The sequence below is a fragment of the Macrobrachium nipponense genome, chromosome 8 (genome assembly GCF_015104395.2).
Source record: "Macrobrachium nipponense isolate FS-2020 chromosome 8, ASM1510439v2, whole genome shotgun sequence".
Classification (NCBI taxonomy): Eukaryota; Metazoa; Arthropoda; class Malacostraca; order Decapoda; family Palaemonidae; genus Macrobrachium; species Macrobrachium nipponense.
In genome coordinates, this window is record NC_087203.1 from 70,277,983 (window position 1) to 70,302,982 (window position 25,000).

Genomic DNA, 25,000 nt, shown 5'->3' on the forward strand with positions numbered 1-25,000 from the left:
TTTTACAAGGAGTTACAAGGATTAGGATGTCTCAAAGACTTGTTAGTCCATCCGAGGAGACATGGTGTGCTCACTTATCTGTAAGAGCAGGTTTTACCGTGCATTCACAATGTCCTAATGATTTTGTCTAGCTTTCTTTTAAACTCTTCTACACTGTTGCTGTTTACAACTTCTGGTAGCAGTTTATTCCACGTGTCACAGATCTTGTATGTAAAGAAGTTCCCTCAATGAGATGTGTTGTATCTCTTCAGTTCTAGTTTCCATCCATTATGTCTTCTCCAGTTTTCGTTTCGTTTAATGTAAATAGGGTATTGTTCACTTTTGTTATGCCTTTCAGCATTTTGAATGTTTCTACTAGTTGTCCTGGCAATCGTCTTATTTCTAAGCCATACATGTTCAGGAGTCGTCTTCGGTAGCCAATTTGCCTGATGGATGGAGTTAACTTCGTGGTTCTTGGTTGCACTTCATCTAATCTATCTATTTATGTCTTTTCTTAGTGTTGGTGAGCAAAACTGTACTACATATTCAAGATGGGGTCTAACTATTGATGTGTAGAGCTGCAGCACCGTTTCCTTGTTTCTGTATTTGAACTGCCTCTTAATGTATCCCACTAGTTTCTGTATCTTCTTTTCTACTTTTATGCACTGTTTTGTGGATTTTAAGTCCTTGGTAAAAATGACTCCTAGGTCCTTCTCTTGTTCTACACTTATCTACGTTGAAAGGCATTTGCCATTTTTTACCACGCTCCTATTTTCATTAGATCATTTCTTAAACTTTCCACTGCATCTGGGTCTGCTGCATTTACACCTAGTTTGGTGTCATCTGCAAATCTGGCTATCCTACATCAATGTCATTAATGTAAATAAACAACAAGAGAGGGCCAAGAACAGAACCCTGGGGAACTTCGCTTGTTACATCTGCCCATTCTGATTCTTCATCATTTATTACGACTGTTTTCTATAAGTTAGCCAGTCTTCGGCCCAGTCTGTTGTTTCTCCTACAATTCCTAACACACTAACTTTTGTCATCAGTTTCTTGTGTGGGACTTTGTCAAAGGCCTTTTGGAAATCTAAGTAGAGTATATCTATTGCTCTACTACTGTCGTAAATACCTAGCATGTTATGAAAAAAACTCCAAGAAGTTTGATAGGCAGGATCTGTTTTGTCTGAAACCGTGTTGGCTGTTTAACAAATAAGTTGTTTCTATCTATGTGATCCACAATTTGATCCGCAATTATGGATTCAAAAATCTTGCAAACAACTGATTGGTTTATAATGTCTCTCGGACCTTTTTTGTAAACTGGGGTCACATTTCCTAGTTTCCATCCTTTTGGTGCCTTTCTTTGTTCAGCACTTTTCCTGTAGAGTTTACAAAGGTGAGAAACTATCTCCTCTTTTAGCTTTTAATTTTTCTTGGATGAATCCCATCCGGGCCAGGAGATTTTAGAATCTGAATATTTAACAAATTTCTTTTTCTCGGTGCGATGAACAATAGCTAATGCTCTATTAATGGCAGAGAGTTCTGCTGTATATACTGAAGCCGAATGAGGTAGCTTTGCAGCCTCATAAGAACCTTCTGTAATTACAGCTATCCCAACTCCCTCTCTTGACTTGGAACCATCTGTTTAAATCTTATGCACCATCATGGGTTACATCAAGTTCTAAAAATAAACTCCTCGCCATTTCATCAGTAAGTTCTTCACCATAGTTTTGTTACAAACTTTTGCTTTAGGGATAAGCCATGGGGGCAATCTGGAGGCAACCAACTGAGAAATATTCTGATTTTTTAAGTATCATTATTTACTTCTTGATGCAGCCTTACCTGGAAATGAACAGACGACCTTGGTTTAAATTTCCTGTGGTCATGTTGGCGATTGACCTTATTGGAAGTATTTTCGGAACTGCTTTTAATGTGCATTAAGTACCACAGACCCAGTTCCTCCTGTCGTAAGTTAAGTGGCAGTTGATGGGTATCTACACTCTCTCAACAGATGTTCAGAATGCACCAGAGCAAATTCGTAATCCCATGTTATGGACAATATTGAGGTCGTTAAGTTTACTTTTGCATGCTGAAGAGTAAATCTGACACCCATAATCTAGTTTTGATTAAAAGATGCTTTTATTTTACATTTAAGGTTATCAATATGTTTGATCTAAATGAGTTTCGAGTCAAAAGTCATTCCCAAAAATCTGACATCAGCAGCATTTGGTAAAATAGATCCTTGAGTTTTAAATAAGGTATAGCCTCTTTACATCTGCTCCTTGAAAAGCGGATAGCAAGACTCTTAATAGCTCAAAATTTAAACCCATTTAGCTTGGCCCATTTGGAGACAGAATCAATAGCTTTCTGTAGATATCGGCATGCAGATATAGCATTGTAGGCAGTGCAGTAAATGGCCAAATCATCCACAAACAATGAAGCTCGGACACCTTGTGGAACACCTTCCTCTTGTCTAAAAGGAGATAGTTGAAAGTTCCCTACTCTCTCTTTTATAAATATCTCAGATAAAAAGGAATGAATGAACCGAATTAAGTTGCCCTTAACACCCATTTTCTGAAGTTGTTCAAGAATTCCGTGACACCAAGTAGTATCGTAAGCTTTTTCCAAATCAAAGAAGACCCCTATTGTCTGACACTGATTGACAAAACTCTGCTGAATTTGGTTGGCGAGTCTTATAAGTGGGTCAAAGGTAGATCTATTTTTATGAAACCCAAATTGGAAAGGAGAGAGAAGCTTATTTTATTCAAAGTGCCATACCAAGCAATAATTTATCATTTTTTCCATTAACTTGCAAACACAGCTTGTTAGTGCTATAAGTCTATAACTTGCAGTTTGTTGGGGATCTTTGATTTGGTTTTTGAACTGGGATTACGATGGAAATTTTCCAGGATCTCGGCATAATTCCAGTCTCCCAAATCTTGTTAATTATCTTAAGAAGGTAGCGTTTGGCCTCTTCAGGAAACTTCCTAAACATTATATATAAAATTGCATCTTCATCAGGAGAAGTGTCATCTGTTGAAGAGAGTGCTTCATGTGGTTCTTGAAGAAAGAATTTTGCATTGTACGCCTCCTGGTTATCATCAGATAGATTCAGATGGACCCGAGTGTTCCTGATTCTTTGGAATTCACTAGAATAGTTATTAGGGCTAGAAATATTGGAGAAAGTTTGACCCAATGATTCAGCTACATCTGAAGGGTTTGTAATGAGGTTATTTCCTACTCTCAAAGAGGCAGTTTTGGGTGGAGCAAATTTCCCGGCAAGTTTTCGGACCTTTTTCCATACAAGCCAAGAGTCTTTCTTGGCACGACGAAAGTATCGGCGTTGTTTTGCCATGGCTCGCTGATAAGTTGTTTTAGCAGTGGAAGTGCCACTTGATTTGTATTTCTTGTAGCATCTTCTAGCTGTTATATATCGAAGCATACTTATTTGGAGTACATGGGGGAGAGCCTGAAGGAGTCCTTCCTCTCTTGGGGTTCCTTAACTGTTCTGACTCCATTAGATCAGGCAGAGATTCTGCCTGTGATAGATTTAGTACTTTAAAAGTAGGAGATGGAAGAGATGATGGGAGAGCTCCTTCATCTGGAGGAGAGACTTTTCCAACCACAGGCAGCTTGCCTGCTTTGGTGGAGTGTGCTCTTGCATCCAGTGACTGAGCACTCAACCCAGATACCCGGGCCTCTACCACAGGGGCTGATAGACCTACTGCAGGAGAATGTGCTCCCACTGGACCCATTGTGGTAGTAAGGGGTAGTGGGTTTAGCACTCTTGCATGGCTCTTTGATTGGCCCAAATGTTGTTTGGCATATCTTATGCTAATGTGTTCAGCATTAGCTTTATTTATTGCTGACAGTTCATATTTATATGCTTCACAATTTTTATCATTAGCCTTATGGTTCAGCTGACAATTACTACACTTTGGTGTTTCAGAACAAATACCATGGTCAGGGGCCGAGCAATTTATACAAACTTGTGAGTTCCTACACACTTTTGATGAATGACCAAACATGAAACAGTTGAAACATTGAATAGGTTTCAAGAGGAAGGGTCTTACTCACACTTTCATTTTCAAAGATTACATGGGATGGAACGTTAGGGTCTTCAAAGGTCACAATGATCATATTAGCAATGGGTGTCTTTTTCACTTTCCACACTGTCAATGGGGTCATTTCAAGGATCTCACTTTCTGTGAACTTATATAAATCTTTGTCAATAATGTCACCTCGGCCATAACTAAAATTTAGGTGGGGTCTGATTTCTTTAATCATATCATACCAAGAAGGAGTCATTACCTATAGCATTTGTGCTTGTGTTTTTGATTTAGCATGTATTAGCACTGTACGTTTTCCAAATCTATATATATATCTCCACTCTTTATTCCCCCCACATTTTTCTGGAGGTACTTGCAGAACTTGTAATAATTGTAAGTTTCCTCCTTCGTTGTAGCAACTAGCCACATAGGAGGTTTGGGAGTTCTGTATGGATTATTACCCTCTGTTTTCTGACGGGTATCTTGAACCCATTCAGACGGCACATATCTATCCAAATTTTTTGGTACTTTATCTGTCAAAGCTCCCTCTATAACAGACTGATTTATTTGAACTGTATTGATATTACTACTAGCCTTTATGTCATCTTCATATTTATCAAAAGCAATCCATGCTTTCCATTTTGATGCGACTTAAAGGAAATTAATCCTTATTTCAATTATAGTTCCAGAGGAATGGAAAGTTGTCAAAATAGTATCATTGTCGCACTGCACTCGTGTGTCTATACATGAGGCACTCGCAAATTTTTCACATTTGATAATTTTCCAACACAATGTTTTGTAGAGCTACCATTGTGCTCTTGATTAATTGAGATTTCCTGGGGGTGGTCCAAGGCCTTGTCCAAGTTCGTCATCTGCGCCAAAGCATCAAAAGGTCCAGGGGTACTCGAATCATTATAGTTACTCGTCATGAAGATTAAAGATATATATATTATATATATATATATATATATATATATATATATATATATATATATATATATATATATATATATATATATATAGAAATAATACAAAAAAAATAAAAAAATAAAACTTGAAAACATTAAAAAGACATCATCAGCCTTTCATGGAGTTTATTCCTCCACCAATGGCACAAGTGAGAACCGAATCCCAAATGTCCACGTCCGTACCCTACCCATAAGGGATGGCATGACATGATTAGAGTGGCTCAAGTGTAAGCCAAACCTGCTTGATAGGACTAAGAGTATTACAAGAATGCAATCATCCCCACCCTAATCACATTATGGGCAAACCGGATAGAATGCCGAGGTGAGTCCTATCCCCAGAACAAGACCCCCCTGGATTCCGTGGTCCATCTCTAAAGAATAGTTCCGCCTGACATCTCTCAGGTCCGAACATTATCGGGTAGTTGATGATCCTACCACAGCTCCCACTATTTAGTTTTGGATATAAACCCAATCCCAGCTATGATATCTTTTCCTACTTTCATGTCTAAAAAATTTTACAATGGTGGAAAATTCGACAACAATTAATCCAAAAAATTAAACTCCGAGGGGTAAAAAGGGCATTTTTGGGGCTGCTGGCCACCTAATTTTCGACATGATTTTATCATTTAGAAAGTTATTTAGCTGCTTTATAAAACAGGCTGGAAGGGAAATGATTCTTCCAGAAATAAGAGTTTAAGAATGAAATTTCTTTGTAAAAGTCAGAGCAGTTCGAGGTGAATTAAGGAATACGCCCTGTGGAGGAGTGTTTACGGAATTTAACTTGAAATTGAAGCAACAGAAACTAAAAATTCATACTTAAATTGGCCTTTTTCCTAAAAATAGATGTATGAAAGCTAATATCTCGTGATACTATAGCGTCTAGGAATGGGAGATGCTTATCATTATCGTACTCGACTGAAAACCTTATATTGTGGTGGGCCGCGTTAGCAACTTGCAAGAACGCATTGGCTTACTTCCTGTTTCTGAACAAGAAAACAATATCATCCACATACAGACTGTAAAGCCCTCCACTAACGTTTAGTTATATCTACGCAGTTATAACTGCACAGTCGGACTGTGCAGGCATAACTGAATGTTAGTGGCAGGCTTATAAGATTGGGTAGTAAGCGAGAGGGCAACTGTCCAGCAATTGCTCCTCTAGATGACACAAAAATATTGGCAAAAACTGGTCCCAGTCTGAAAATACGACCTGCTGTTGAAAACAAAGGCTGTATCCTGCACTGCCAAACACAATAACTTTTTAAAACCATCACAATTAAAACCATTAAATAAAAAAAACCCTCATTGATAAAAATCTTATTTGAAATCATTTGAATAGTCTCTTCCGCAGGTGCGTTTGTAAAAAGTGATTCGATATCTAGACTAACCATGTATAGGTCTGTTAACAATTACACGCTGAGAAACCCAGAACATCTTGAAGAAAGGGTTCTAGCTCAGGATTCAGACCTATACATTGTTAGTCTAGATAAGATTTTTTTTTTTTATTAACGGAAGTGTTTTATTCAATTATTTTAATTGTGCTGATTTTAAGAAGTTCTTGTGTTTGGCAGTGCAGGACACAGCCTTTGTTTTTAACGGTAGGTCTTATTTTCAGATCGTTTACAAGTTCTTTATGGCTATATTTTAGCTGTTGATTACCACTATCCATCCTTCTATATCTCTCTAAATATATAATATATATAGCTATAGAAGGATGGAAGGGTGGATTGTGGTAATCAAAAGCTAAAATATAGTCATAAAGAACTTGTACACGATCTGAAAATAAGACCTACTGTTAAAAACAAAGTCCTGCACTGCCGAACACAACTTCTTAAAATCAGCACAATTAAAACCATTGAACAAAACGCTTTCATTAATAAAAATATCTAATCTAAATTAACCATGTATAGGTCTAAATCATGAGCTAAAACTATATATATATATATATATATATATATATATATATATATATATATATATATATATATATATATATATATATATATATATATATATATATATATATATATATATATATATATATATATATATGTATATTATTATATATTGCTACTGTCAAAATGCATATATCCCCTCTTTGACTGTATGAAATATTGTGTATAAGATTTTGGCAACATTTTTTCAGATTCCTAGATAGCTTAGAGATAGGATGTTTTAAATGTGTGTTCAGATTTTGCATAACATAATTTATAAAAAGAATATATATACCATAGAATGTAGAAAGAGAGAGATTTTCTTTGTCCATTCGAAACTAGGATTGTTTCCCTATTATGTCAGCGCCTTGAGATTAGAGGAACTCCGAGATCTCCGTTTGCTCTCCTAATCTGTCAGCACGTTTGATTAGAGACCTCGAGTCTTCATTGTGTTTTGGGATTCTGTCATCACGTATGATAAGAGACTTCTGCTTCGATCGATCGAGTTGAGTACTTGTCTTTTTTGAACAGACTGGTCTTGTACGCATATGTCTTTGCCGAGTGCAATGTGCATGTTTCACATTTTGTATGTAAAGTTACGTACGATTTCGAAGCTTCTAGAAAGAATTGTTGCCCAAAACGTTTTGTCTCGTCTCCACTGTCCAGCTTCCGAAAGGAAGAGAATTCATTACATCTTGGAACCGCAAGGCGTTCAGATCTCTCTCTCTCTCTCTCTCTCTCTCTCTCTCTCTCTCCATCACATAGCACTTTTGATTTTAAAGTAACGTAACGATTTCGTACTTATTGAATGGTCATCGTGACTTGTAAATTTCAGATTTGATATTTCTTAAGAGTTTATTTAGTGTTATTTAGTGTTTTTTGTGGAATCTGAACAAACATTGTTGTGTAACGGCGCCTGGTTTTGTGAAAGTGTGAAACAAGCTGCAGCAATGTTTTACCAAAAAGGTAAAGTGAGTTATATTTTTATTAGTTGCAACTAATAACTAATAGGAAAAGTGGTCAGGTAAAAACCAATAACTGATGGTTACAGTGGTTTGAGAGAAACCATTTACGTTTTTACACATTGCAAATTTTTGTGTTTGTTTCATTTGAAGTGATTTTTATGTTTTGTGCATCTATTCATTTTCTTATTGAAGTGTTTATTTTTGTGCATTTGTGCATTTTCTTATTGAAGTGTGTGTTTATCCTATGTTCTGTGTGATTAATAATTTTTGCAATTTTGGTATTTTCCACATTTTTCTGTATTTTCATTTGCATTCACAATTTAATTGACTTAGTTATTTTCATTAATTAATCGTTGCACATTTCATTAATTAATCGTCGCACATTTAATTAAATTTAACACTTGTGAATTAATTTGCATTTACTTAGAATTCTTTTCAAGTTTTATTATTGTTAAGCACTTGTGAATTAATTTCAAATTTTCAATTATTGCCTAACACTTTTGAATTTCAATTGAATTAATTTTCTTGAATTTTTTGATAAATTAATTTTGATTTAATTTTACTTAATTTGATTCAAGAATTAATTAAACTTTACTTTGTTTTCAAGTAACAGTAATTTTCCCTGATATTGTAAATTTCACTTATAAATTTTGAGTTTAATAATAAATTTTTGCATTTAAAATTTTTTTAAGTGTTTTCATTTCTAACCAGTATATTTTCATATGATTATATTGATGTTAGGTAGAAACATAGAGTGGTAATTGATCTGCTTCCCTTCAATTAACTTGAAGTGACTTAGAACCAGGGAAGTACTTAGACTTCTGAAATCAGGGAAATACTTAGACTTTTAAAGTTGTTGATGGAGTGAAGCCCTTTGATTAATTTAATTACTCACAAAATTACCTCACTTCTGTTTTGATGAACTTAAGTCTGATTTTCTGCAATACTGGTAAGTTGTTAAGGGATCACTGTTGCCTTTGGAGTATTCAGTCGTTTAGTACCTGTGATGAGGATTCAGGTGTCTGGCTTTTGTGAGGTATCAATTAATGAATGGTAAGTGTAGTAACCAGATCTTTGGCTACTTTCCTCCCAAGTATTAATGGTGCCCAGAGACCCGGGAAAGCAGATTTCATTATCACTCTCGTATATACTGGTAATGTTAGGGATATATTTTGTGAGTAGAGTGACCATATAGTTTTGTTTTGCATTTATTGTATTGAATTGTAAGCTGATAACTTAGAGGAAAATGGCTCAGTTCAAGGCTCAGGAATTTTTAGCAGCCCCTTCCATCCAAGTTTTATCTGAAACCACTCTGACTAAGGCACAGTGGGGCGCTTTAGCAGTGGCATGTGGTGGTTATGTGTCTACTAGTATGGTAAAGGCACAAATAAGATGTATTGCTATGGAATCATTGATAAACTCTGGTAGAGTAACTGATGAAGATGAGTTAGAATTGGCTCAAGAGTTGTTGAATGTAGCACGTGCTGATCTCATAAATAAGCAAGCAGAAAAGAAAGAGAAAAGTGATGCAGAGTTGGAGCTTAGACACATTGAAGCAGAAGAGAATTTTATTAAGCTAAAAATGCTTGGTGAAAGAGAAAGAATAGAGAGGGAAAAACAAGAAAGAAGAGAAAGGGAAGACGAAAAAGCAGCAGAAGAGGAAAAAGAAAGGATAACAGAGGAAAGAGAAATCGCAAGACATGAAAGGGAGATGGAATTGATAAGAGCTAGATCCACATTACCTGTAACAGAAGTTAATCCCTAAGTTTACTGAAGAAGCTCCAGATGAGTTTTTTGATCACTTTGACAAAGTGGCTTCACGTATGGGATGGCCAGAAGATAAATGGTCAGTTTTGCTACAAAGTGTCTTGATTGGTAAAGGGAGAAGTGCTTATCTAGCCTTAACAGCTGATCAGTGTAAAGACTACAAGGTACTTAAACACAGTGTGCTACAAGTTTACCAGATGACCCCAGAGTACTTCAATGAAAGATTCAGAAATTTAAAAAAAGATGAGAAGGGAACATTCTTAGATTATGTGTACAAAGTGAGAAGGTGTTTCAAACATTGGTTAGAAGCTGCTAAAGTTAAAACTTTTGATGAGTTAGAAGACTTTCTTGTTCTTGAACAGTATCTTAAGGGAATTCCTGAACATATAAAAGCCTATTTGAAAGAGAGAGAGAGGTGAAGAAACTTGACAAAGCTGCTACACTGAGTGAAAATTACTATATAATTAGTAGTAAACGTAATTACAATGTCAAGTACCAGAGTCAACAATGCCCAGGTTTTAAGTCTTCTCCAAATAACAGGAACAATTTTAATGGGAAACCTACAAGTGATACTACCAATAGTACACAAGGTAATACAACTCAGCAAGCTAATGTGAAATCCTCATACAATTTTTCAAGACAGTTACAGAAACCTAATGTTGTCTGTTTCAAGTGTGGAAGAGTAGGACACTACAGTCAAGAGTGTTACCGGAATCAACAGCAGTCAAAGCCAGTTGGTCAAGTAGTGAAAGGTACCAGGTGAAACAGACTACGAAGAGCAGTGTGGGAAAGAATCAAACTACAGAGAAGAATGCAAATAAACAAGCTGAATATTTAGCAACCAGTGGAAATGTTACCTCAAGCAGTGAGTGGCTTAGCAGTGTGGAGGCTTTTAAGCCATATATCTATGAGGGTATGCTGTCAACTCAAGAAGGAAGTGTGCAGGTACCAGTCAAGATATCACGTGATACAGGGAGTAACCATAGTGTGGTAGTACGTGGTTCTCACCCTCAGTTGGAGAAGAGTCTCACAGTAGATTCAGTTATTTTGAAGGGTATAGGAGGAGACGAAGTAACTCCTATATGCCGCTTTCACCTGTCATGTGAATTGGTGACAGGGAATGTTGATTTTGCTGTAAAGGACTCACTGGCTGTGGAAGGTGTACATGTTCTGTTGGGGAATGAAGTTGGTGGTGTGCCATTTATTCCTTGTCCTGTAGTGACAGACAAACCATTGAGGATTAGTCCTACAGTAGAGTTGGAGAAGAATAACCCCCACCTGTTTCCTAGTTGTGTAACTACCAGAAGTATGAAGAGGACTACGACTGCAAGTGAAGAAACTGAGGATTTACACACCCAAGAAGGATCAAGTGAAGGATCTTTGTGATTAGAAGAATTGTTCCAGGGAAGTGATGTTTCCCATAGTGCTGACCAAGAAGAGATTTCCCAAGATGATGAAGATGACGACGACGACGAAGAAGAACCTGATGTTCCTGAAGAGACTGCGAGTAGTGAAAGTGTTACTGAAGACAGTAGTGAAACTACAGTAGCAGAGTTAGCAGATATTGAGAATTCAACCCTAGAAGTTGGTCAAGTGACAAGAGAGAAGCTAATGGACTTGCAGAAGAAGGATGCATCGTTAACTGATTTGTTCTTCAGAGTTGTTGATCGAGAAGAGATGCAACAAACTCCTACCTGTTATTATCTGAAGGAAGGTTTGCTGATGAGGAAGTATAGACCTAGAGATATACCAGGAGATGTTGTATGGGGCAAATATCATCAAATTTTGATTCCATATCCATTGAGGAAGCAAGTGATTGCAGTAGCTCATGAGTCTGGACATATGGGAATCAGGAATCAGGAAGACTGTGGAGAAGATCATGAAATATTTTTTCTGGCCTGGACTTCACAAAGATGTTAGCAAATTCTATCGTAAGTGTCATCCCTGCCAGATAGCTGGAAAACCAAATGAAACCATCCTGAAAGCCCCCATACAACCTATAGAAGTTAGAGGAGAATCCTTTAGCAAAGTGATTATAGATATGGTTGGACCGCTGCCGAAGACAAAGAAGGGAAATGAGTATTTGTTAACATTAATGTGTCCCGTGATAAGATATCCAGAAGCAATCCCTGTTAGAAACATATCTGCCAGGATAGTTGCTGAAAAACTTGTGGAGTTTTTATCAAAGTTTGGTATACCAGAAATAGTACAAAGTGACAGAGGAACAAACTTTACTTCAAAGTTATTCCAGGATGTGATGAATTTGTTAGGAGTGAAACAACAGTTATCCACTGCCTATCATCCAGAGACTCAAGGTGCCTTGGAAAGGTTCCACCAGACATTGAAAAGTATGCTGACAAAGTATTGTTCTGAGTCAGGAAGAGAATGGGATGTTGGTTTACCTTTAATGTTGTTTGAAGTTAGGAGTGCTTATCAAGAAAGTATGGGATGTTCACCTAATGAAATTATTTTTGGAAGAGAAGTTAGAGGACCGTCGAAGATTCTTGCAGAAAATTGGGAAGGAAATGAAGAGGAAAGCCAAGGAGAGTATGTGAAGAACTCAAGGAAAAGGTTGAAAGAGATTAGAAAATTCTCTTTAGAAAACTTGAAAATGAGTCAAGAGAAAATGAAAAGGAGATTTGATGCTAAGACTAAGCTAAGAAGTTTTAGTGTTGGTCAACAAGTGTTAGTGTTCTTACCTGTCAAGAGATTTCCCCTCACTAATAAATTTCAAGGTCCTTACAAGATAATTCAGAAGTTAAGTGATAGAACTTATGTGATTGAAACACCAGAAAGAAGAAGAAGACAAAGGAAGATACATGTGAACCTCTTGAAACCTTATTTCTCAGAAACTAAAACTGAAACTGTGTCAGTAACCCAAACAACTTTATCTACAAAAGACGATGATGGCTTCGAATTGGGAGCTGAAAGCAAGATGAATAATTCTTCAATTTTGGAAAATTTGGAGGATAAACTGAAACATCTGAGTGTTGAACAAGGTGAAGACTTAAGTGAAGTAATTAGAAGTTTTCCAGAAATTTTTTCAGATGTGCCTAGGCGTACTGATCTGACCAAGCATGAAATCAAGATTCAAGAAGATGGACGACCTTTCAAGCAAAGAGCCTATCGTTTATCACCTTATCATCGAGATGTTTTGAAGAAGGAAGTTGAGTATTTGCTGCAACATGGATTAGCAGAACCCAGTTCAAGTCACTTCAGTTCTCCATGTGTGCTAGTGAAGAAACCAGATGGTTCATTTAGGATGTGTACTGATTATAGGAAACTGAATTCTATCAGTGTGGCTGATAATTATCCTTTGCCTCTTATAGATCAGTTACTTGATAATATTGGACAAGCCAAGTTTGTTTCCAAGATAGACTTGTTGAAAGGATATTATCAAATTCCCTTAGATGAGAATCCAAAGTTGCTGTAAGCTTTTATTACTCCATTTGGACTATATCAGTATACTGCTCTGCCGTTTGGTCTGATGAATGCACCTGCAACATTTCAACGAGTAATGGATCAACTGCTAGGATCGATAGAAGGAGTAGGTGTATACCCAGATGACATCCGAAGATTCTGAGGAAAGTTTTCAAGAAACTACAAAAAGCAGGATTAACAGTCAACCTAGAGAAGAGTGAGTTTGGAAAGGCAACTGTGCAGTATCTTGGGTTTGAAGTTGGAAAAGGCCTTCTTGCTCCAGTAAATGCTAATGTAGAAGGTATCCGTAAGGCTACCCCACCTACTACCAGGAAACAGCTACAGAGATTTTTAGGCATGGCTAGATTCTATCGTCGTATCTGCCCAAATTTCTCAACCGTAGTAGCTCCCTTAATTAGTCCCAAATCTAAGTTTGTTTGGACTCCAGAGTGTCAAGAATCCTTTGAGAAGGTAAAAGCCATTTTAACTTTAAGACCAGTACTTCAAGCTCCAGACTTCGACAAGAAATTTGTGATACAAGTTGATGCGTCGGACTGTGGCATTGGAGCTGTTCTACGCCAAGAAGATGAAAATAATATCTACCATCCTGTGTGCTTCATGTCTACAAAACTGAAAAAACATCAGAGTATACTCGACAATCGAGAAGGAAACTTTAGCCTTAATCACAGCAATAAAAAAATTTGAAGTGTATGTGAATAGACCTAGGAATGAAGAAATTTTAGTGTTGTCTGATCACAATCCACCATCATTTATCCAGAGAATGAAAAACCATAATCAAAGACTGACCAGGTGGTCTTTGTACTTGCAACAGTATAACTTAAGTGTGCAGCACATTAGTGGCAAAAACAATGTAGTTGCTGATTGTTTGAATCGCTGGATTCAACACCGTGATAAAAAATCTGGGGGGAGGTATATTATATATTGCTACTGTCAAAATGCATATATCCCCTCTTTGACTATATGAAATATTGTGTATAAGATTTTGGCAACATTTTTTCAGATTCCTAGATAGCTTAGAGATAGGATGTTTTAAATGTGTGTTCAGATTTTACATAACATAATTTATAAAAAGAATATATATAACGTAGAATGTAGAAAGAGAGAGATTTTCTTTGTCCATTCGAAACTAGGATTGTTTCCCTATTATGTCAGCGCCTTGAGATTAGAGGAACTCCGAGATCTCCGTTTGCTTTCCTAATCAGTCAACACGTTTGATTAGAGACCTCGAGTCTTCATTGTGTTTTGGGATTCTATCATCACGTATGATAAGGGACTTCTGCTTCGATCGATCGAGTCGAGTAAGGGTCTTTTTTGAACAGACTGGTCTCGTATGCATATGTCTTTGCCGAGTGCCCCGTGCAGGTTTCACATTTTGTATGTAAAGTTGCGTAAGATCTCGAAGCTTCTAGAAAGAATTGTTGCCCAAAACAATTTGTCTCGACTCCACTGTCCAGCTTCCGAAAGGAAGAGAATTCATTACATCTTGGAACTGCGAGGCGTTCAGATCTCTCTCTCTCTCTCTCTCTCTCTCTCTCTCTCTCTCTCTCTCTCTCTCTCTCTCTCTCTCTCTCATAGCACTTTTGATTTTAAAGTAAAGTAACGATTTTGTACTTATTGAATGGTCATCGTAACTTGTAAATTTCAGATTTGATATTTCTTAAGAGTTTAATTAGTGTTATTTAGTGTTTTTTTTGGAATCTGAACAAACATTGTTGTGTAACGGCGCCTGGTTTTGTGAAAGTGTGAAACAAGCTACAGCAATGGTTTACCAAAAAGGTAAAGTATGTTATATTTTTATTAGTTGCAACTAATAACTAATAGGAAAAGTGGTCAGGTAAAAACCAATAACTGAAGGTTACAGTGGTTTGAGAGAAACTATTTACATTTTTACACAATGCAAATTTTTGTGTTTGTTTCATTTGAAGTGATTTTTATGTTTTGTGCATTTATTCATTTTCTTATTGAAGTGTTTATTTTTGTGCATTTGTCCGTTTTCTTATTGAAGTGTGTTTTTATCCTATGTTCTGTGTGATTAATACTTTTTGCAATTTTGGTATTTTCCACATTTTTCTGTATTTTCATTTGCATTCACAATTTAATTGACTTAGTTATTTTCATTAATTAATCGTTGCACATTTAATTAAATTTAACACTTGTGAATTAATTTGCATTTACTTAGAATTCTTTTCAAGTTTTATTATTGTTTAGCACTTGTGAATTAATTTCCAAATTTCAATTATTGCCTGACACTTTTGAATTTCATTTGAATTAATTTTCTTGAATTTTTTGATAAATTAATTTTGATTTAATTTTACTTAATTTGATTCAAGAATTAATTAAACTTTACTTTGTTTTCAAGTAACAGTAATTTTCCCTGATATTGTAAATTTCACTTATAAATTTTGATTTTAATAATAAATTTTTGTATTTAAAATTTTTATAAGTGTTTTCATTTCTAACCAGTATATTTGCATATGATTATATTGATGTAAGGTAGAAACATAGAGTGGTAATTGATCTGTTTTCCTTCAATTAACTTGAAGTGACTTAGATCCAGGGAAGTACTTACTTCTGAAATCAGGGAAATACTTAGACTTTTTAAGTTGTTGATGGAGTGAAGGCCTTTGATTAATTTAATTACTTACAAGATTCCCTCACATCTTTTTTGATGAACTTAGTCTGATTTTCTGCAATACTGGTAAGTTGTTAAGGGATCATTGTTGCCTTTGGAGTATTCAGTCGTTTAGTACCTGTGATGAGGGTTCAAGTGTCTGGCTTTTGTGAGGTATCAATTAATGAATGGTAAGTGTTGTAACCAGATACTTGGCACTTCGTCACAATATATATATATATATATATATATATATATATATATATATATATATATATATATATATATTATATATATATATTATATATATATATATTTTATATATATATATATATATATATATATATATATATATATATATATATATATATATATATACTATATAAAACTTTGTATGTTGTCGTTTCTAGAAAACTACAATTTTAGGAGGAACAAGATAGCCAGAAGACGTGGTAATATTCTAAAAATTATTATTTTCTTTAAAATAAAACAAATGCACAGCCGAGCTTTCGGGAATATATTACTTTTTCCCATCATCAGGGTCACTTATCTATGAAATGATACAAAAAAGAGAAACAGTAAGAAAACTAGACTGAAAAACATGACAACACTTTAAAATACATAACACAAAAGTAAAAAAGGAACATAAAATACACAACGCAAAGTAAAAAAGGAACATAAAAAGTAAGTTAACTGCAAATCATAAAAGAGCAATGACAAGTTAAGAGAGATTACGTAAAACGCAGAAATATACTGAGAGCGAAAAATAACAAACGAATATTCAGAGTAAAAACTAAAATAATGATACTGTAGTACAAAACACTGGAGAACCTACTGTTCAAGTCGTAGTTTAATGACAACTGGGCGAGTTAGAAAACTACGAATGAAAGGGGAGAAGTGGTGTGGGTAAAAGAGAGAGAGAGAGAGAGAGAGAGAGAGAGAGAGAGAGAGAGAGAGAGAGAGAGAGAGAGAGAGAGAGAGAAATAAACAAACAAGCAAATTATGCAAAGAACAAAGGAACAGAGGTGGTTTGGTTATTGAGTGTTGGAGATTGTTGTTTAATATGGAAGGACTCTAAAAAGGGAAGTGAATGGCTGTTTTTAGTTTGACCAAGTATTTCAAAATCGCTGTACTGTATGTGATGGTGACAGGATATGGCATGAAGTCTAATTGCACTATTTTCTTTTTTGCTTAAAGGTAAGTCTGTACGATGGCTAACACCCCTATGAGAGTCGATGCGCACCTTAAGTAGGCGTTTGGAACATCCCACAAAGGTCCCAAAATTACATTTTGGGCAATTAAACTTATAAACAGTGCAGATACGCATCAACTCCGGGAGGGTGTCTTTAAAGTGAAACAGTCTTCCAATTGCAATAGAGTTATTAAAAATAAATCTGAATTCAACATAAAGGTATAGATGGCTCAAGAGTGACAATAATTTACGTTTGAGTGGGCCAGACCTATTAGTGAATGGTAGTGAAACATATATCATCTTTTTGGGAACGGTTCAGACTACAGTTTTTGGCTTTAAAATGTTGTCTAAAATTTCTTTAAGGATTTTATTGAACATGTTCCAGTTGGAGCAAAGGGAAAGGGCTCGATGAATGAGAGTTCTACGTGAATTAACCTTGAAAGCAAAAGGGGACAGTGACTAAAAAAGTTTAACCTAAGGCCGGTAAAAGTTTTCTTCCTGAAAATGCCAGTCATAAAATACCCTTCAGAGCGAGAGACCAAAATATCTAAAAAGGAAATGCGGCCGTTACATTCTTTTTCCATAGTAAAAGTAATATTGAAATGAAAAGAGTTTACAAAATCTAAAAACAACTGGGCACGACGTTCCTCGGTGAAAAGTAAAAACGTATCATCTACATATCGTCTATAAAATCTGGGTTTAAAAGTATCTGGGCACTGATTAAAGAATTGCCCTTCTAAATGACACATGAAAACATTAGCGAAAGAAGGTCCTAAAGAGGAACCCATGGCCATGCCATCTATTTGCTTATAAACTTTCCCATTAAAAATAAAGTTAGTATCAATGACTGAGAGTTCCGAGAGTTTTTTTTTTTATTTCTGGTAAAACCATGGTAAACCGTATTCGGGGTAAGGAATAATTTTCCGAGGATAATATCAATGGTTTCGAAAGCGGGACATTGGTAAATAGGGACTGGACATCGAAACCAACCATAAATGTATGCGAATTTTGATCAAGAATGTCAGGGACAAAAGAAGAAGAATTTTGCAGAGGGAAACGGTTACTCGTGATATGGCTGAGGAGGGGAACAAGGTACTTTGCTATTTCGAAAAGAGGTGAGTTGTAAGCAGCAAGTATTGGCGGAATGGGAATGTCATTCTTGTGAACTTAAGGGAGTCCATACAAAGTAGCAAAAGAAGATCCTGAACTGTCAAGAGAATTTTAGGTGCTTTCAGAAATAGCAGCGTCATCTTTAAGGTGTTTCGTTTATTTTGTCTTTAATTTTGAAAATGGTACTAAATTCAGGAAGACCTGCTTCAACGAATTTACTGGAGTCGGACAAAACACTACTCATTTTTTCAATGTAATCATTGCAATTCAATATAAATACACCTTTACCTTTATCTGGTCGGCAAATTATGAGGTCATTTCTATTAGCAAGTTTCTTCAAAATCTGAAAATCTTCATTCTTGTATGGACTGACGTGCTTTTTCAAGATTAATAAGAGAAGGTAACAACCGTGTATTATAGAAAAACACTTCAAACGCGAGGAAAAAGTCACAATATATGGGTTTAAAATTGGGTAGGCAAAAATCCAAGCCTAATGCTAAAAGAGACTTAATTTTTAGATAGTGTATAATCAGAGAAATTAAAAATGACACATTTGAGTCAATGAACTTACTAGTTTGGTGAATACCGAGTTCAAGTAATTTACGTTCATGTACTTTAGTGGTATTAGTTACATATCTGTTAATAGTTCTGTTCAGCAGACTTCTAACGAAGTATCCATCAAGAAGCGAAAGTGTTCCAAACATTGAAGAAGAAAGGGATTTCAGTAATGACGACAATTTCCTTATAGATTTCATTTTGGAGGCAATTTCTATATCCAGATGAGAACGTGTATCACTTTGGTAGAACTCAGAATTATACAGTGACGACTGGTAGAGCTTGAATCTCTCAAAATTGGTAACAAGATCACTCATTTTACAGTACAGTAGAAATTCAAGGTCCAGTTGTCCCTTCTTCCATCTTCGAGTAGAGGATTCAAGTTTTCGATAGGTGCGTAGAATGGATCTATCATATTTATATCTGGAATATTACCACGTCTTCTGGCTATTCTGTTCCTCCTATACATATCATTATATATATATATATATATATATATATATATATAATATATATATATATATATATATATATATATATATATATGTATATTTATATATATATATATATATATATAATATATATATATATATATAGATATATTTCCTATATATATATATATATATATATCTATATATATATATATATGCACCATATAATATATTCAAGCCTTATGCCACTGGCCAGTGGCGGGAAGATAAAGTAAAGTAAGTAAGTAAGTATATATATATATATATATATATATTATATATATATATATATATATATATATATAATATATATGCAAGTACGAATATCATCGCTTTAACACGTGATTCGTTTATCACACAGGTGTAAAAATGAAAGACCGTTGGAAACTACAAATGCACATCTGACAATGTCAACAAGGTATAAACTCATTTGTGTTAGTGATAGAAATCTGCATAAATACTCGAGGAAGAAAACCGACCAACATACTACAGACCGTTAGAGACTACAAATTGTCATCAGACAGTGTCAAGCAGGGGGGCGGGGGGACCTTCTACTATATTTACAACTATGAAAATCCTTTTTCAATACATTTCTACTGCCTTTCTTAAAATTTAAAAACTTTTACAGGTTTCTTTTGAAATTATAAACAAGCTTATAATTTCAAAAGTAGTTTGACAATTTTTAAAATTCTAAGGCAATAGAAATGTATTGAAAAAGGATTTTCATAGTAGAGGCGTCCCCTCCCCTCAAAACCAACCTTATATATCTATATATCTATCTATATATATCTATATAATCATCTATATATCTATATATATATATATATATATATATATATTATATATATATATATATATATATATTATAATATATAGTAAAAAAAAATCACATAATTCAAATCATGACTGGTTCATGTCGGCTGTTCTTAGTTAAATGGGTATTTAAATAGTGGATCTTGAAGTTTACGTTAAATTATTTATTTATTAATTGTTTAGTGTTAAATAAAATTAAAAACGAAGTCCGTATTCATGGTCAGCTGGAAGAACGAAATTATTATTAATGATTTGAATGTTCGTTTTATTTGAAATGATAAAGAAGCCAATGAGCTTTGAAATTGTAGCCAAACTACACAAGCGAATTTTTCGAAGAATTTAATTTAAAAAATTTAACTCTTTACTGCAACTTTTCGCTTTGGTGACGCCTCTGGCATAAAAAAAAAATCACATTAACTTGTTCAAGTCACGATTTAAAATTCATAATGAACATTACAATTTTCATCTCTCTTTAACTGTAAAAAATATAAAGAAGTAGTTATAAATGTTTGGAATGATACTTTTAGCGCTCATAACTTACGTTTTTCGCTTATGCTAAGTTTCAAAATTTTATTCTATTCTTGAGTAGCTGAGATAACAGAATGTTTGATAAGCGAGCGATAAAACTTCATACAACGTCAAGCTCGTTTCCACTCTGGCCGTTTCTATCCAACACCGTGATGGCTTCATCTCCCCCAGATCTTGTTAAATGGCTGTGCCCAATGTATTATTCTTATGCGATTGTTGGTCCATACTGCCTCTACTATATTGCGATTTCTACCACATATGTATCAGTCCTACGTCATTGGCTGGGAAATAAAGCTCTATTTTTTTTTTACCTGTGGTTATTTGAGGTGTGTGTATGTATGTATATGTATATATATATGTATATATATATATATATATATATATATATATATATATATATATATATATATATATAGAGAGAGAGAGAGAGAGAGAGAGAGAGAGAGAGAGAGAGAGAGAGAGAAACATCCACAGTAATATTCTTGTTTATCCACAAATATATTCATCTGGATAAACAAGAATATTACTGTGGATCCTTCTCTTGATTTCTTCGAAGCACGATACGGTGTTTTTATATTGGCATAATATATATATATATATATATATAGTATATATCTATATTATATACATACTATATATTGTATATATACTGTATATATATTGTATATTACATTATATATATTATATGTATACACATTCTTATGCCGTTGCTTTGCATAACCTTCACCTCAGTAATTATGAAATGTTGTAAAAGTGTTTGCAATATTTTTATTCAGTATTATTTTTGCTTAGAGTTAATATGTTCTAATAATGTGTGTTCAGAATTCACAAAAATATAATTTGAAATTAGGAATAACGTAGAATGTAAATAGAGAGAGAAATTAGCATTGTTCCTTCAAAGCAAGAAGTTGCTGTCGTCACTTGAAATAAGAGGAACTCGACTTCTCCATTTTGTTTTGGGATCCTGTCAATCATACAACGTACAAGTCTGTTTCAGCCTTGTGCGTCTCTGTCGAGAAACCACGTGAAGATTTCACCATTTTCCTGTAAAGTTACGTCATATTAGAAGCTTCTAGAAGTTTTGCTTACAATACCATTCATTTAATTTCAGAAAATATAAATTCTCTTGTATTAAAACTATCTAATATTACTGATAAATTAACTCCTATATCTCTCGATTTGTTAAAAGAGAATTTGGAAAGATTTGTGACGTCACTCATATTTCTTATTTCAAGACTTATTGTCTTAAACCGCGTGATCATAAATGTTATTTATAATTCTAATCCCACTTTCTATTTATTGTTTTGAAAGAATTTTTAAGATAATAGCTATGTCTTGTTCCCAAAATCGTTTGCCCAACCATTTTGGGGCCAAAGCACTGGTCAGTTTCCATACTACGAGAACAATTTTTGTTCATTCCAATATCAGACAATTCGCGTGTGTTGGTCCAACCCCCCCCCCCCCCCCCTCTCTCTCTCTCTCTCTCGATCTCTCTCCTCTCTCTCTCTCTCTCTCTCTCCCGTATGAGAGAATTTTGATTTTCACATCAACGTAAAGATTTTGTACTTAGAGGTTGGTCACTCATAAGTTTTAGATTTATTTAATTATTAGTGTTTATTTGTGGAATCTGAGCAGACGTTGCACAATTGTGTAACGGCGCCTTTTTGGAATACTATGGCGAATTAGTGGAATAATAGTGAATTTTGGAGATGCAGAAGAAACATAATTGGTATACCAACGTAATGTGTTATTTCAAGTTTTAAGCTGCAACTTAAAAACATATTTACAGTGGTTTGGTGAAACGATTTCATTTTTTACACTTTGCATGCAAATTTTTATGTTCAGTGTTTAATTTTTTGAGGTGTTTTTTTTATTGTTACCATTTCTTGTTTTTCACATTTTGGTGGTAAATTTAATAATCTTATACATGGTGTGTTTTGTTTTGCATTCACAATTTACTTTGATTAACTTGATTGTTTTCATTAATTGCTTATTTCCTATTTAATTGAATTTAACACTTGTGAATTAATTTTCATTTACTAAGAATTCTTTTCAAATTTCAACTGCTGCTTAATAGTTTCAATTTAACTTTAATTAAATTTTGTGGGTTAATCAATTTTCTTGATTTTTGTGATAAATTAATTTTGATTTAATTTTACTTGATAATTGAGTCAAGAATTAATTCAACTTTGTGTTGTTTTCAAGCAATAGTAAATTTCCCTGAGACTGTGAATTTAACTTATAAATTTTGAGTTTAATAATAAATCTTTATATCTAAAATAAAAAAAAAATTCACCAGTATATCTAATTTTGTTTAGGTAGAAAGAGAGAATGGTAATTGAGCTGTTTTCCTTCAGCTTTGTTGAAGCGAGTTAGAACCAGGGAAATAAATACTTAGACTTTTGAAAGTTGTTGATGGAGTGATGCCCTATAATTAATTTAATTACATATAAGATTACCTCACACCTGTTTTAACGAACTTCGTCTAACTTCTTGTATAATTAATAAGTTTTAAGGGACCACTGTTGCCTTTAGAGTATTCAATCGTATTTTATCTGTGATGAAGGTTCAGATGTCTGGCTGTTGTGAGTTAACTATTTTCTGATTGGTGAGTGTAGTAACCAGATACTATATATGTTTATTTATTGAATAAGCGTTAACAAGTATGTTTAATGGTATTAAGAAAACCTTGTAAGTCATCGCAACTTTCTCACTTCTTTTCAGTCATGAGTTTACGAGGCCAAAAATTGTGCTTTTTGTCCGTCATCTGTCTACTGGCGATTGCACTTTTGTTATGTAAGTATATTTGGCGAGAGAAAATAGCCTTTCCTACTTATCTACATAGAATAATGTGGTCATTCTGTAGTGAGGAAGCTTTCTCATACAATTATTGGCTCCTCAAGTGATGGTAGACTGTAAATTAAATCGGCCTTGCCCCGAAACGGTTGTTGTTGAAGATTAAGCTGGCCTTATGCCAGCACGGGCTCTTGCTAAAGAGCAGCACGTAATAACCCGGAAAGGTCCTTTCCTTCTGGACAGCCCGTGGGAGGGGTAGGAAGGATTTTATGCCCGGATTAAAGAACCCCGAATTGGGGGGATGCAGATAAACTGTAGTCGGATTATAAATCAGGAAGAAAGAAGTTTGGCAATGTAGCTAATGACAGCCATGTTCGTAAAGTCACTTTGGTTTGACTACAGCGATTTCAGGTGATTCTAAGAACATCCTCCTGGGACTGGAGGGAACCGATTCTTGAGCAGTGGTTCTCAACCTGGGGGCCATGGGGGCTGTTGCAAATTATGCAAATAATGTTAGGAATCTGAATAAAAAAAAAAAAACTTTTTCCCAACCAAATTCAAATTTGCTATTGTCTGCTAGTCCTTTGTAGTCTAGTGATGTAAGTGAAGCATATCACAGAAATCTATGAAATATAAGATAATTAGGACTGTAAACTTCGTAATAAAGCGAGGGTGTTCTCTTCATCATCATTTTATTTATTTATTTATTATTTTTTTACCTTTTTTGGCGGGGTGGGATTTGGGAGAAAAATGAAGGGGAGCCACACGAATGTTGAAAATTCATGAAGGGGGGAATGGAGGGAAAAAGGTTGAGAACTGCTGTTCTAGAGGTTCCCTTTTACTCCCGTGACCGTGCACTCTCTTTTCTACTTTTTTTTCTTTTTCTTTTTTTTACATACCAGGTTACTTCTCTAAGAATGACTTAATTCCACAACTCTGTCATTTACGTTCCGTATCATTTATCTTACAGTTTATCTAACATTCCCTCTGGCTTGTTTTGTTTTCATATCCAGAACTTGAAATGGTAAATATAAACATTAACACACACAAGTCGCATAAAGGGTGCATGAACAGAAAGAGAATGCAAATAGTGGTAGTAGTCTGATTCAAAATTAAACACAAAAATAGCAATACTCAGTTTTATGTCCTGAAAACGAAAGAAAATGAAATCGTTCACACTGGGAATCCAGTAAAAAATGTAAAACAAAGGAACGTTCTTTTACTTTAGAAGAGGAACGATAAAGTTAAGAAATAAAATGTTTAGCTTCAACAAGAAAATCATAAACTCAGCATTCACCCTTCAACTTTAAAAAAAAAAACAGTCAACACACGGCAAAACTCATGTAGGTAAAACAACTGCTGAACAGCAATCAATTAAGAGAGAGCGGTACTGAATGTGCTCAAGAAATTCGTACAATTTGAGTAAATTGCTTCTCTAATGATTAATGAGGAAGCAAGCAAAGACGATCTGTCCGGTTCACAAGTCTTACACTAAAACTCACAAAGCGAAAAAAATAAGGAAATTAAAGCAGCGGCCTCCGAACAAAACAAAAGAGAACTTATCAAGTCAAGCGATTTTCCAACACGGGAATATCTATCACACTCAGCTTGTGCCGAATGCAGTCTATCTACACGGGTTAATCCAGTGGTTTCCAACCTTTTCTAATTCTCGGCCCCCTTCATTGAATGGCACATTCTCTGCGCCCGCCTGCCCCCATTCCTTAAACACTGTAATTTACTGACAAAGTCGGCACATGTCAATAATTCGCAATAATATATGTAGTATATATATATATATATATATATATATATATATATATAT

The 25,000-nt window shown here is 34.7% G+C and overlaps 1 protein-coding gene across 6 annotated transcripts in view; it reads left to right on the forward strand.

Annotated features, from left to right (window-relative positions):
* LOC135222828 (galactoside alpha-(1,2)-fucosyltransferase 2-like) overlaps nt 1-25,000 on the forward strand; it is an 87,782-nt gene that overhangs the window by 4,869 nt on the left and 57,913 nt on the right. For 5 of the 6 annotated variants that reach the window (XM_064261149.1, XM_064261146.1, XM_064261148.1 and 2 more), the window contains exon 2: nt 23,107-23,178. In XM_064261149.1, the coding sequence (XP_064117219.1) occupies nt 23,107-23,178 (72 nt within the window). Of the gene's footprint in view, nt 1-19,402; nt 19,460-23,106; nt 23,179-25,000 lie in introns of all 6 variants that reach the window. The other variant, XM_064261145.1, reaches the window with a different exon arrangement.